We start from the raw sequence: 14392 nt of genomic DNA on the forward strand, positions 1-14392 counted from the left end.
TGATTGGTTCGCTTGGAAGCAACATATTTCGGGTTTCCGGTTTGAAGCAGTCGTCAACTTTCAGCGCTCTTTTCTTCGTGTATGTGTGATTTTTTTTGTTTTGTTCTTTTGCTCAATAGTTGTCCTTATCTCTTTGATTCACTGTGACCGGAAAAAGTCGGATAAACCATTCAGGAAAAGGATCGTGAATTAGCAGTCACGGGGGGTACTCTACCACGGAGAAATGGAGTGACGGAGAAGTCCGAAGGGTTCACGACGGCGTCATGGTGACGGCGTGTGCACGGCGTCGATTTGACGCAGAACCATAACTCAAGCTTAAAACCAAAGTTTACGCTAAAACAGACGTTAACGCTAAAACCAAAGTTTACGCTAAAACAGACGTTAACGCCAAAACAGATGTTAACGCCAAAACAAATGTTAACGCTAAAACAGATGTTAACGCCAAAACAGGCGTTAACGCTACGCTAATCTCACAGGTGAACTTCATCCCAGCCGATAAAAACATCTGCATCCTGTTCTCTACGGGAGTGGGGAGGGGCTGCAGGCTAGACAGGAAGTGCGATGTGCTGGAGCTGGTTCAGTAGTTTAAGGAGGACTTACGGCACAGCGGGAGGATAATCTGGCGCTACCTTAAACGTGCTGCTACACAGGAAACATCTGGAGCTCCGTTCTGACGGCCAGGGAGGACGCGGTCCGGGTGGAGGGAACCGGTCCCTGGTTCTGGCCGGCAGAGCGGAGCTGAGGACACGGACAGAAACAATACCTGGTTGTGGTCAACGTCAGGAGATCAGAGGAGGTCAGAAGAAGACCTGCAGGTGGAGACAGACCAAACACACCAGACCTTGCCAGAGTTGGAGGACAGGAAGAGCTGGAGGACAGTCCAGCTTCCAGAGACAAACACACACCCTGCAGGACCCGGGACCGGGTCTAACTGGGACCAGGTCCCGTCTACCGGGAACAGGTCCCGTGTACCGGGAACCAGGCCCCGTTTACCGGGAACCAGGCCCCGTTTACCGGGAACCAGGCCCCGTTTACCGGGAACCAGGCCCCGTTTACTGGGAACCAGGCCCCTTTTACTGGGAACCAGGCCCCTTTTACCGGGAACCAGGCCCCTTTTACCGGGAACCAGGCCCCTTTTACCGGGAACCAGGCCCCTTTTACCGGGGACCAGGCCCCTTTTACCGGGGACCAGGCCCCTTTTACCGGGGACCAGGCCCCTTTTACCGGGGACCAGGCCCCTTTTACCGGACCAGGCCCCTTTTACCGGGGACCAGGCCCCTTTTACCGGGGACCAGGCCCCTTTTACCGGACCAGGCCCCTTTTACCGGGAACCAGGCCCCTTTTACCGGGAACCAGGCCCCTTTTACTGGGGACCAGGTCCCTTTTACTGGGGACCAGGTCCCTTTTACTGGGAACCAGGCCCCTTTTACTGGGAACCAGGTCCCGTTCTCCAGAGACCAGGTCCCGTCTCCCGAGACCAGGTCCCGTTTATTCTACATTTACGTATTTCTGGGGTTTCCAGCCGGTTCTGCAGTGTTCAGAACCCTCAGCCCACATGGACGACCTCCCAGATAAGATCCAGACTCAGGAAGTCAAATCCTTTCTGGTGTTTCAGGATCTTTTTCAAATCGTTTGTCTTAAATCTACGAATCAGGAGGTGTTTGGGATTCTGAGATCGTCCCAGGATCAGTGAGTCGATACCGGGACCAGACTCCTCGGTGCCGTCGGTTGTCACGTCTCCGTTTACAGTGACGGACCCGGCGGGGATCCACTGACCCAGTGCACCACCCATCCCGAAGAAGAAGAAGAAGAAAAGATTGAAGAAGAGGAAGAAAACATCTCATGTCTGACGAACCAATCAGACGACTGGAAGCATTGAGAACCAATAAAATCCAGTAAAATCCGATAATCAATATTCCACAAGAACCGATCAACAACTGAGCAGCTCTTTGGTTGAGGATCATCCGTTTTTGCTCTGGAGCGCCACACGAAGGACGCTGGCGGTAATTCAGCGCGTCACAGGAAATTCAAGAATTTCAGGGTGCATGCTGGGAAATACCCAGTTTAAATACTACAACAATACTATACAATACTACAACTAGACATAACCCAGTAAAAATACTTTCTCAAAAATATTACAGGTCGATGCTCTAAAAGTATCTGGTACTTGATTAATGGGTTTTAAATCTTTGATGTTGCTTTACAAACGTTTATTGGACTAAATTTAGAGCATATTTCACAGGATTACTCTTTAAATGTTGTGATTTTCTAACTTCTTTATTTACTACTAAATAAACGTGGAGGCTGCGTTCCAGAATTCAATTTCCAGAAGACTAATGACTAATGTCTTAACTGGACTCTCCATAAATTTAGTTATTAAAATGGAGTCCGAGCCCCCAAAAGGGGGCGTGGTTTGTGCTCCGGATGACCACGCCCCCTTTTGGGTTAAAAACAAGAGATGCTCGAGGGTTTTATTTTAAATTTAATGACTTGACATCACACCAGTCCTGAATCTGGACTCAATTCAGATTAACTGGAGTATAATAAATAAATAAATAAATAAATAAATAAATAAATGGAAGATAAAAGGAGTAAACTGGGTCGTCCTATTAAATTAAATCCATCTGGACTGTGTTGTTACCACGGCAACGGTCACGGTTTTGATCAGGGAGCTAGCTAGCTTGGTTGGCGCGAGCAGCAACACCCACCTCCAGCGCCGCCTTCTGCACCGTCACCTGGCTGAAGACTCTGGCGCCGTCGTCGGGACACACCGTCTTCAGCTCCTCCTTGTTGAGGGAGAACAGCTGGGCGCCGGTCAGAACGCCGAGGCTGCTGATGGTTCTGAGATAAACACGACAAACCGGGTCAGCCTGGAGCGGCGGGGTCAGGGGTCGGGGGTTTCACACTGGCCACTCACACTGGGCTGAAGCCCTTGGCCTCCAGCCAGGACTTGACGTCGTCGGGAGACGAGTCGTAGGTGATGTTGACGGCCGGCAGGCTGCCGCGGCTCGGCCCAGCGAACTTCTTCTGAGCGCTGCGACCCAGAGTCAGCCGGTGGACCAGCTCGTCCTGGACGTCCTCCATGTTGGACTTCCTGCCTGCAGGAGGACAGAGACACGCCGCCGTCAGACACTAAACCATCGTCTCAATATCCTGCCAGAGAAATGTACAATACTTTTATTAAAATAATTCAAAAATCCCTCCAAGGCTCCTTGTAGCACCCTATAATGTAAATAACGTAATGTAATGTAATGTAATAACGCCTGAAAATGTAATAACATTTGCAATAACATTTTTACCGATAATGTAATACCTTATTACATTATTGGGAATTTATTACATGGTACTCAAAGTCTGGATTTGAAACACCAGAATGACTATTGAGTTAAATTGCAAAGTATATAACATTCTTAGATACTTAAAACACAATAATAGTAGTAGTAATAGTGGTAATAATAACAATAATAATAATAATAATACTATTAATAAAAACAGTATTAATATTTATAATAATACATTCTAATAGTAATAATAATAATAAAAAAACAGTAATAATAATATTAATACTAATAATAAAAAATAGTAATACAAAATAAATAGTAATAAATAATAATAGTAATAAATAATAATAATGGTGGTAATAATAATAATAATAATAATAATAATAATAATAATAATAATACCCATGTTTTTAAAAATGTCAACGTAAAAAGAACAATTGTCCTGGGGAAGAAAAAAACTAAATAATATTCACAGCCTTTTGCATGCATCAGGCTGGAGAGGCTGCCTGTGTTTATGGAAGGGTTATGTTTTTAGGGAGTGAGTCTGGGCACTTGTGAGGATGAGGTGTGAGAAATGTGGTGCTAATGGCAGGTGGAGCTCAGGCGGAGTTCAGGGTCCTCAAGAGCGTCATGGTGAATGTGAACAACGCTGGTCAGAGTCGGGGGGTCAAGGGTCAGCGACTACGTTACGGAGGAGGGTGGACTCACGGCCGGCGTCGGGTTTCTGGTGGCCCGGCTCCCTGGCGGCGCTGCTGCTGTCGGCCTCGCTGGACGTGACGCTGCTCTGTCGGCTGACCGTCCTGATGCTGCCGCCGCCGCTGGTGGGTTTGAAGGGTGGGGTGGGTGGTGGGGGGGGCAGCGGCGGCGTGGGGAGCCTGGCCTGGACGGGGGGCGGTGGCGGTGGTGCCGGAGGCATCGGGGTGGCCACGGGTTTACTGGGGAGGGGGTCCGGCCTGGTGATCTGTTTCTGCAGGACACAAACGCCCCGAATCAGGAGGTCAAACAAGGTCAAGCAAGGTCTAACGAGGTCTAACGAGGTCTAACAAGGTCAAACGAGGTCAAACAAGGTCTAACAAGGTCTTCTTTTTTTTACAAAAATTGCCTTTTGCACTACCATCTTAGTACTAGTAAATGTTGTATTTATGCGAACTTTTTAGGAAATGTCTCGTCTGTTGTGCTTGCGCACTTTATATGTTTCACCGAGGGAAGTGGGAAACGTCCTATCGATTCCTTGTATGTCTTGACACGTGAAGAATTGACAATAAAGCTACTTTGACTTTGACTTTGAATGAGGTCTAACGAGGTCTAACGAGGTCAAACGAGGTTAACGAGGTCTAACAAGGTCAAACAAACAAGGTCTAACAAGGCCTAACAAGGTCAAACAAGGTCAAACAAACAAGGTCTAATAAGGTCAAACGAGGTCTAACAAGGTCTAACAAGGTCAAACGTGGTCTACCAAGGTCAAACAAGGTCTAATAAGATCAAACAAGGTCAGACAAGGTCAAACAAGGTCAAACGAGGTCAAACAAACAAGGTCTAATAAGGTCAAACAAGGTCAACAGCATCAACGTGGACAAACACACTCAACTACATCACTGCTAAGCTGCTTGATCAAAGTTTAACCTTCATGCCAACTTTCATAAAACATATTCAGACGTAATTCTTCCGATTGTCCGAATGTTTTAGTTCCTAGGCGAAAAGACAAAAGCAAACAGCAGAAGAAGAGCTCCGGTGTTTGTCGTTTACCTCGTTTAACTCCCCGAGCAACTGCTGCTGAGATGAAATGAAACACAGATGGTGGTGATGAGACGAGAAGAGACGTTTCATTCAGAGCAAACTGACCCGGATCGGCGCCCCGATCAGCGGGGGAGGGGCTACGGTGCCACTACCATAGACATATATACGTAGACGCCCCATCGAGCGCTGAGCCGTACGTCAACGTCGCCGCCATATTGGATGTGGCAAGACTGCGCTGTAAACTAATACAAGTAAATGGACTTATTTTCATAAAGCACCTTTCTACAAAGATATTTACGTCTCATTTATTCATTCACGCATGCACTAATATACTTGGGAAACAGTTAGGCACCAAATATAATATATTTAATTTTCTCAGATGGCAAAAATAAGAACTTTATTGATCCCACATAGGAGTAATTCATGTTATATCAGCTATAGAGAACAAGGTAGTGCCGAAAAACAATATATCCCCCCTCACAAAAATAAGAAAAATAGAACACATTTTCTAATCAACAAAGCATATTTTACATAATCATATTTTAAATTTTTCAAGTAACAAAATAACATATTTGAACCATTTTATTTGAAAAATTTCAAATTTGTTTTGTTGATGAGAAAATATGTTTCTCTATTTTTCTTATTTTTGTCTCAGAAAATAAAATATATTATATTTGGTGCCTAACTGTTTCCCAAGTATATTAGTGCGTGTGTGTATGAATAAATGAGACGTAAAACGTGCATTACTTTGTAGAAAGGCGCTTTATGAAAATAAGTCCATTTACTTGTATTAGTTTACAGCGCAGTCTTGCGACATCCAATATGGCGGCGACGTTGACGTATCGCAGTAGCGGGCAAAACCACTCGATGTGGCGTCTACATATATATATATATATATATATATATATATGTCTATGGCCACTACCACACGTTAGCATAAAACCACATTTAAAGGAACAGTCCCACATTCTGTAAAACACCCGTCAGGGAGCATCTCCGGCGCCGCTGCAGCCGTCCAGCTACGATGCAACTGAACACTCGGGGCGGAGCCAAATACTGGGGGCGGGGCCGAACACGGGGCCGAATACTGGGGTGCAACAACAGTCAGAGTCACTTAACAGGTGTAAACACTGGCAACAGCATTCACACCGACCGAGATCCTGTTTATTATTTATCTTGAACCACCGGGTTACCAGATACCGACAGTATCACTTTACTAACAACCACGTTAGACAGGTTGGTTATATTAACACCTGCAGTTTAGTGTTAGTGTGTAAGTCACAGGTTGAAGCTTCACTTGTGCATTTGTAACAACGGGAGTTTAGATATCTTCTTAAGCTGTCCCTCTAGTGACATTATCGTAAGACAGTTATAAATAACTTTCTACTAACTGAACCAGCATCCCCTTTGTGGCACAACACAGGCGACAGGTTACCAGTTAGGGCGACAGGCTAACAGTTACGGCGACGGGTTACCAGTTACGGCGACGGGTTACCAGTTACGGCGACGGGTTACCAGTTACGGCGATGGGTTACCAGTTACGGCGACGGGTTACCAGTTACGGCGACGGGTTACCAGTTACGGCGACGGGTTACCAGTTAGGGCGACGGGTTACCAGTTAGGGCGACGGGTTACCAGTTAGGGCGACGGGTTACCAGTTACGGCGACGGGTTACCAGTTACGGCGACGGGTTACCAGTTACGGCGACGGGTTACCAGTTACGGCGACGGGTTACCAGTTAGGGCGACGGGTTACCAGTTAGGGCGACGGGTTACCAGTTAGGGCGACGGGTTACCAGTTAGGGCGACGGGTTACCAGTTAGGGCGACGGGTTACCAGTTAGGGCGACGGGTTACCAGTTAGGGCGACGGGCTACCAGTTAGGGCGACGGGTTACCAGTTACGGCCACGGGTTACCAGTTACGGCCACGGGTTACCAGTTACGGCCACGGGTTACCAGTTAGGGCCACGGGTTACCAGTTAGGGCCACGGGTTACCAGTTAGGGCCACGGGTTACCAGTTAGGGCCACGGGTTACCAGTTAGGGCCACGGGTTACCAGTTAGGGCCACGGGCTACCAGTTAGGGCCACGGGCTACCAGTTAGGGCCACGGGCTACCAGTTAGGGCCACGGGTTACCAGTTAGGGCCACGGGTTACCAGTTAGGGCCACGGGTTACCAGTTAGGGTCACGGGTTACCAGTTAGGGCCACGGGTTACCAGTTAGGGCCACGGGTTACCAGTTAGGGCCACAGGTTACCAGTTACGGCGACAGGTTACAGCTCAAACTTGATTAATGCAACACAACTCCAGCAAGGTTCTGTTCAGATCTGGTCCGTGTACTTCGCGGCCATCCGTTTTTTGTTTTTAAATGACAAAATAAAAATAGAGAAATAATCAGTTTCCGGTTTTTTGTTTTGATAATAAAAAATGAAAAAACGGATCGTTATCCATTATCAGTCATCCTGCTGTCTTTCAGTGTGGTAAGGTTGATGAACTCTTCTCAACATTTTGCCCACTCTGCCCTCAGATGCTTTTACTCCTTTTGTGGACAGATATCCAGTCATCATTTTTCGGCCAAAAGATTTTCCAGTTTTGGGGGGGGCAGGATGTTAGAGTTCAGTACATGTTATTGATTGGACGTTGCTTTTTTTTGGACGCTGCAACTGAATGGACTGTCACAACATCACTGCAGTTTCGTGTGAGTTAAAACAGATTACAGATTAAACTCATGTTTCACTCCCAGGTTTCATATTTGATTTATTTTCTGTTTCAACATTTAAAAAATCTAAAACTGTTAACAATCTGATGAACAAAAGAACCAGAAACAACTTTCTTCATTTACCGTATTTTCGCGACCATAAGGCGCACATAATTTTTTTTTTTTTTTTTTTTTTTTTTAAATGTGCCGGGCGCCCTATGAAACGGTGCGCCGTGTCTATTACCTGAATTACGGTAATGTAAGGCCGGCCACCATGAGAACGGTAAAAAGATAAGGGGGCGGGTGAAGCCTTGAGTTGCGGACGTGAATGAGACCAGATGATGAAGACTTTTAAGGATTTGCTTGATGTGTAAAGTGAAATAAAATACAATCAAACTAAGTTTTGCTCCCGCTATATTTAAATAAGCACACTTGTGTGTTTTGCATGTCGGGAACCGAGAATGCACCTGCCGTGGGTTTGCGGGGTCCAATCGCCGCATCCCCGGGGCAGATCCGGCTGAAATGCCGCTGGTCTTTCCCCGGGAGTCCCTGCTACCAGTCCAGGCGGGCTCCTCCGGTCCCGGCCGGTCGGAACCGGTCACATTCCCCGGTTGAAGCCGCGGTGATGCGCGCTGCTCCAGCCCGACTTCCTGGTTCCCCAAGCCGGGTCCGATCGACCTGGTTCCCGCCCGCTTTTGGAGCAGGGATTTCTGGGGTACGTCCCAGGTCGGATCAACTTCACCCTCTGAGATTTTCAGCGAAATCTGTCGGTTACAAACCCGGTACCGGATCTCCGACATGCGCGTGTGTGTGTCGCGGCGCGAAACACACACATTCTCATTTATGTGGTGCTTGCCTGCCACGCTGATGGACAGAAACTGTATGGTGATTTTTAAAAGAAAAACTTTGCATAAGACGTTTCCAGCCGGAGTCATTATAAGGGCAAATGAAAAGGGGGGGCTGGATGAAGGGATGATGATGATCAAGAAGCTGAGACAGGTCTGGAAATTCGGACTGGCGCAGCTGAATTAGCGGAGCGGAGCTCCTGTCGGATACAAACCCGGTACCGACATGCGCGTGTGTGTGAGCGGGACCAGCGCGGGGGAGCGGAGCGGGACCCGGGACGCGGGACCCGGGACCGCCGCGGTCGGGATCCGCAGCACAACGGGGTATGAAAAGTTTATTTACTCTTTACTCTTGCCTGCCACGCTGATGGACAGAAACTGCCGGCTATGGTGATTTTTAAAAGAAAAGCGTTGCCTAAAGAGACTTTTCCAGCCAGAGTGAAATGAAAAGGGCTGGATGGATGAAGAGATGATGAGTGGCTGAGACAGGTTTATGTGCGGCGCCCCGGTGGTTTTTTTTAATTCTTTAATGTGGACAGACCAGAACAGAAGATGAACCTTTGAAGGGTTTGATTGATGTGAAAAGTGAAATAAAATATCAAACTATGTTTGGCTCCTGCTCTACTTTTAAATAAGCACTCTTGTGTGTGTGTTCTGCAGCGCGTGTGTGTGTTTTGCAGCGCGTGTGTGCAGCTCCGTGTCTGTAGACAGCGCCTTTTGGGTCGGTGCGCCGTATGTGTGTTTTAAAACCAAAAATGACACACAAAACTGAGGGTGCGCCTTTTCACACGGTGCGCCGTATGGTCGTGAAAATACGGTATTAGATTTTCAAACACATCAATGAAATCGGATAACGTATAACGATCCGTTTTCCGTTTTTTATTATCAAAACAAAAAACCGGAAACGGATTATTTTGGATTATTTCTCTATTTTTATTGTGTCAATTCAAAACAAAAAACGGATGGCTGCGAAGTACACGGGTCCGTGTATCTTTTGGTCATTGGATTTTTCCATCATGAGTGGGAATCAAAAAACAAAAAACGATTGGTTTATTTGATTTTCCTTTTAAAACAAAAAACAAATATTGAATACACTGCATTTTTTCTTTTTCTGTGTTAATATGATTTAACAAAGATTCAAAATACGCTTTTATTTTCGTTTTCTATTTCATAGAAGAAAAATGAAATCCCTAGTCAACAGGAAGGAAAAAACGAACCAAAAACAACCGTTTATTCATATTCGTGCACCGGAAGCTGGCATTTACAACCGAATGAACTTAGTTCTGGATATTTAACAGGCATTCCTGTGACAATTCTCTCCAGGGGAAGTTTGATTTTAATATTTTATTGGTCGGGTTTACGTGACTCGGAAATGGCTCTGTATGCTGCAGTTCGGGTAACCATGGCAACCATAGCGGCGCTGAAACAACAGATTAAGGATTATTTTTTAAAGATTGATTAAGGACTTGTTCCACAGCGGTTTGACGCACAATGACATTTCCTGCACGTTGCAGCAGATGTGTCTCCTGCAATGCTCAGAAATGAGCGTCAGAAGATTCTGTGCTCGGCATCATCTGAGGAGAAAAAGGCTACGCAGAGCTGGAGAGCGCTTTGATTCAATCTATTTATGAGGTTTTTATTCAGATGTCCACAGTATATTGCAAATATACACACTGCATGCGACGCGAGCGAGAGTCAGCGTCAAAAACAGTTCCATTGCTTTATTTTTTATTGCACTGTCTACACTGGTTGCGAGCGACGCGGCGTCGTTTTGAGCTGGACTTTTGTCGCACGCCCTGCTTCTATTTTCTTCCCGTCGCTCGCGTTGAAAGCCAGTTGAAAGTTGAAAAAAAAGTGTAAAGCGCTGTAGGAAACAGTCATTTCAATACAAGAACTTCAATAAAGTGGCAGCTGCTGGAGGGAGATCGCCAGGCTGGAAGGTTCTGATAAGATAATAAGATATAATAAGAATCTTATCTTAATCTTATTAGGGCTTAATTTGTCCCGGATCCTGCCGGATTGATCGTGTCCTCTGCTTTTTCCCCACATCCCAGTAATGATCTGACATGCTGACATGTTTGCACCGCACGCCGGTCACTCCAGCTGTTCGCTGTTTGATTGCATAATCACACGCCGTTATTAATTGTTCGGTTTTTTCCTCACTTATTCCACCGAATAATAAGCTTGTTTTCTGTTTAGAAAGTACAAACGTAGGGAGATTACAAGTAATCACCATCTTTTACTTGTCCCTTTACTCTTTTAGGAGTCTGCTAATGTTAGGAGTTTCTTTCAGGAGCGCACGGGCGGGTGAATAAAGGCTGATTTATGGTTCCGCGTAAAATCGACGGCGTAGCCTACAGCGTAGGGTACGCGGCGACGCGCACCGTTCGGTGACCGCGCCGCGTACCCTACGCTGTAAGGTCTGCGTTGGTGTAACGCGGAACCATAAATCAGCCTTCTAAAAGGCGAGTCTCAGCTGTCAATCAAAAGAACGTGGTAGAACGTGGGGCCGATAACGCGTTCAGAGCGGGTCCGATGCCACGCATTGCGGCGCGACAGTCGGACGCTCGCATGCAGTTAGGACAGTTGGGAGCCGTAGCCTAATTTTTGTTGACAGCTTTGTACTGAACACTGATCACCCCGATCACGTTTGCAGTGTACACGTTTAAAACCCATTAAGCATGTCGGAAGGCCGTTTGTGGCAGAGTTTTGTCATTAAACGCCATAAAACTTCTGTCGGACTCAGCGCGTCATGCAAATATACAGGACCTAACAATAAACTCTCAAGCGGCTCTTAAAAGTACAGGAAAGCCGCAATACCGGCTATCTGTCTTCACATGGGGGTGCTTGCTGGAGAAGGTCGGGTTGGAAGAACCTGAGAGAGCTCCATCAGCCATACCATGAATTCAGGCGTCAGGTAAAGTTTGTGCTGCAGTGCAATTTATACATATAATGATAATCACGTGGATTCCTCACGCGTGGGACTAAATTAATTCTTCCAACCCGACCTTCTCCAGCATGCACCCCCAGTGAAGCCAGATAGCCGGTCATTCGGCCATGATGAATCAAAGCGCTCTCCAGCTCTGCGTCTTTTTCTCCTCAGATCATGCCGAGCACAGAATCTTCTGACGCTCATTTCTGAGCATTGCAGGAGACACATCTGCTGCAACGTGCAGGAAATGTGTTTGTGCGCCAAACCGCTGTGGAACAAGTCCTTAATCAATCTTTAAAAAATAATCCTTAATCTGTTGTTTCAGCGCCGCTATGGTTGCCATGGTTACCCGAACTGCAGCATACAGAGCCATTTCCGAGTCACGTAAACCCGACCAATTAAATATTAAATTCCCCTGGAGAGAATTGTCACAGGAATGCCTGTTAAATATCCAGAACTAAGTTCACTCGGTTGTAAATGCCAGCTTCCGGTGCACGAATATGAATAAACGGTTGTTTTTGGTTCGTTTTTTCCTTCCTGTTGACTAGGGATTTCATTTTTCTTATATGAAATAGAAAACGAAAATAAAAGCGTATTTTGAATCTTTGTTAAATCATATTAACACAGAAAAAGAAAAAATGCAGTGTATTCAATATTTGTTTTTTGTTTTAAAAGGAAAATCAAATAAACCAATCGTTTTTTGTTTTTTGATTCCCACTCATGACGGAAAAATCCAATGACCAAAAGATACACGGACCTACACGGACCGGATCTTCACCACATTTGGACCCAAACAGTCGCTCCACGCTAGCCAAGCCCTCGCTCCCCAGAATGTGGGACCGTTCCTCTGAGAAGCTCCACAGCAAAGCACACGGAAACTACTGGATAGAAACACTAGCTAGCAGCACACCGCCTGGTCCATCCTACCTTGAACAACTCAAACTCCTTCTTTGGCATCATGAGCTTTGATGTTGAGAGATCAGAAATGAACGTGATGAGGACGGTGTCTGAAGGAGGGGGGGGGGGGGGGGGGGGCGTTAAGCCCGGGTTGCCGGTACCAACCTGTATGGTGTGGCTGTAGATGTTCTCTCCTCGGCCCGTCATGTCCACCGCCCCCGTGAGCTCCAGGATGTTGTTTGGCACGTAGCCTGAAGCCCCGCAGCCGTTTCGGACCTTCCACCACTGCTTCCTGTCGTCCAGGACCTGGCAGACCAAACCCAGGGTCAGTTCGGAGAACAGACTAGTCTGACTTTGCAGTTGCATCTACAGTTGTGTGAAAAAGTGTTTAACCTAGGGTTGACACCTTTCAGAAATAGAAATAAGGGACGCCATGATTTCAGCAGTGCAGGCGCCAAAAAAAGGGACATCCCCAAAACGTCTAAACTGCATAGAAATGTATTTATTTTATATGAAAAACCAAAATGCTTTGATTTAAAGTTTAAAGTGCCTTAATAGCATTGAACTTGCATGACTGTAAAGACAGCCAACCGTACTAGCAACTGAAATATCCTCCTATGCTATGTACGTCCACATAAGCCAATATGTAGAATATAGTTACAGGTGAAGGTCAGAAAATTAAAATATGGTGTAAAAGTTAATTTATTTCAATAATTCAACTTAAAAGGTGAAACTAATACATTACATAGTCTTATTACATGCAAAGCAAGATATGTTAAACCTTTATTTGTTATCATTTTGCTGATTGAATTGTTTATTGATTTCATAATATAGAGATTTTTTATTTGGGGTTTTCATAAACTGTGAGCCATAATCACCAAAATTATAACAAATAAAGGCTTGAAATATCTCACTTTGAATGTAGTGGGAAATAATATATTTGTTTCACCTTTAGTTGAATTTACTACGAATGAAGTTTTGCAATATATTCAAATGTTCCGACCTTCACCTGTATATTATGACATCAATAAATAAGAGCATAATATGTGTCCGTATTGGTTCAATATGGAACGCAACTTTTAATTCCCAATTACGTAACAATTACGTATTTCAAGGGACGGGTGGCAAGCCTAGTTTAACCCCTTCCTGATTTCTTAGATGATGATGATGCAACACCAGCTAACAATGCTAACAGCGGCTAAGAGGCTAAAAATAAAGCTGCATGCTCACAAGCTCAAAGTTGATCAAGTTAAAGTAAACATTAGAAGGTGAAGGGGGTCGTTACCTCGACAACCTCGTCTTTGAGAAGCGACAGCTCCGTGTTGTTTCTCGCCACAAAGTCGTAGTTGGATTTGGCAAACAGTTTTTGTTGACCTCCGACGTCGCAACCTCTGAAACGTCAGTGAGAACAACTCAGACGTCTGCGGTGGCGTCCTGAAACATTCAACACTCAACACAAGTTACTGAGACACGACACGACACGACAGAAACGTAGCTAAACCAACGACTAACAAGACGATGACGTTCCGCTGTTTCACATCGACTGCAGCCGAGGAGAAGTGAAGCAACGCTCCGACGCCGAGAGGAAACCAGGCTTAATTCAGGCTTAAATCAGACTTAATTCAGGCTTAAGTCCGACTTAATTCAGATTTAAGTCCGACTTAATTCAGGCTTAAGTCAGACTTAATTCAGGCTTAAATCAGACTTAATTCAGGCTTAAATCAGACTTAATTCAGGCTTAAATCAGACTTAATTCAGGCTTAAGTCAGGCTTAATTCAGGCTTAAGTCAGATTTAATTCAGACTTAATTCAGGCTTAATTCAGGCTTAATTTAGACTTAATTCAGACTTAATTCAGGCTTTTCAGTTAGCAGATGTGAGGAAGACTCGGATTCAAAATTTTGTTTGGTTCTCGGATCAGTTCCAAGTTTGAATCAGAAAAACAAAAGTCAAAGCAAAGAAGAAGAGAAAGATTTCACAGAAGACGAAGAATGAGTTACTCATC

General features: G+C 45.4%; 1 protein-coding gene across 12 annotated transcripts in view; it reads right to left on the minus strand.

Annotated features, from left to right (window-relative positions):
* LOC133424400 (epidermal growth factor receptor kinase substrate 8-like) overlaps nucleotides 1–14392 on the minus strand; it is a 71047-nt gene that overhangs the window by 2192 nt on the left and 54463 nt on the right. For 6 of the 12 annotated variants that reach the window (XM_061714977.1, XM_061714969.1, XM_061714975.1 and 3 more), the window contains exons 16-22: nucleotides 13674–13779; nucleotides 12554–12694; nucleotides 12419–12454; nucleotides 5028–5054; nucleotides 3990–4248; nucleotides 2918–3098; nucleotides 2709–2841 (exon numbers count right to left, since the gene is read on the minus strand). In XM_061714977.1, coding sequence (XP_061570961.1) covers nucleotides 2709–2841; nucleotides 2918–3098; nucleotides 3990–4248; nucleotides 5028–5054; nucleotides 12419–12454; nucleotides 12554–12694; nucleotides 13674–13779 — 883 coding nt within the window. Of the gene's footprint in view, nucleotides 1–763; nucleotides 810–2708; nucleotides 2842–2917; nucleotides 3099–3989; nucleotides 4249–5027; nucleotides 5055–12418; nucleotides 12455–12553; nucleotides 12695–13673; nucleotides 13780–14392 lie in introns of all 12 variants that reach the window. The other 6 variants (XM_061714976.1, XM_061714978.1, XM_061714970.1 and 3 more) reach the window with 4 other exon arrangements.

Source organism: Cololabis saira, chromosome 23 (genome assembly GCF_033807715.1).
Source record: "Cololabis saira isolate AMF1-May2022 chromosome 23, fColSai1.1, whole genome shotgun sequence".
Taxonomy (NCBI): Eukaryota; Metazoa; Chordata; class Actinopteri; order Beloniformes; family Belonidae; genus Cololabis; species Cololabis saira.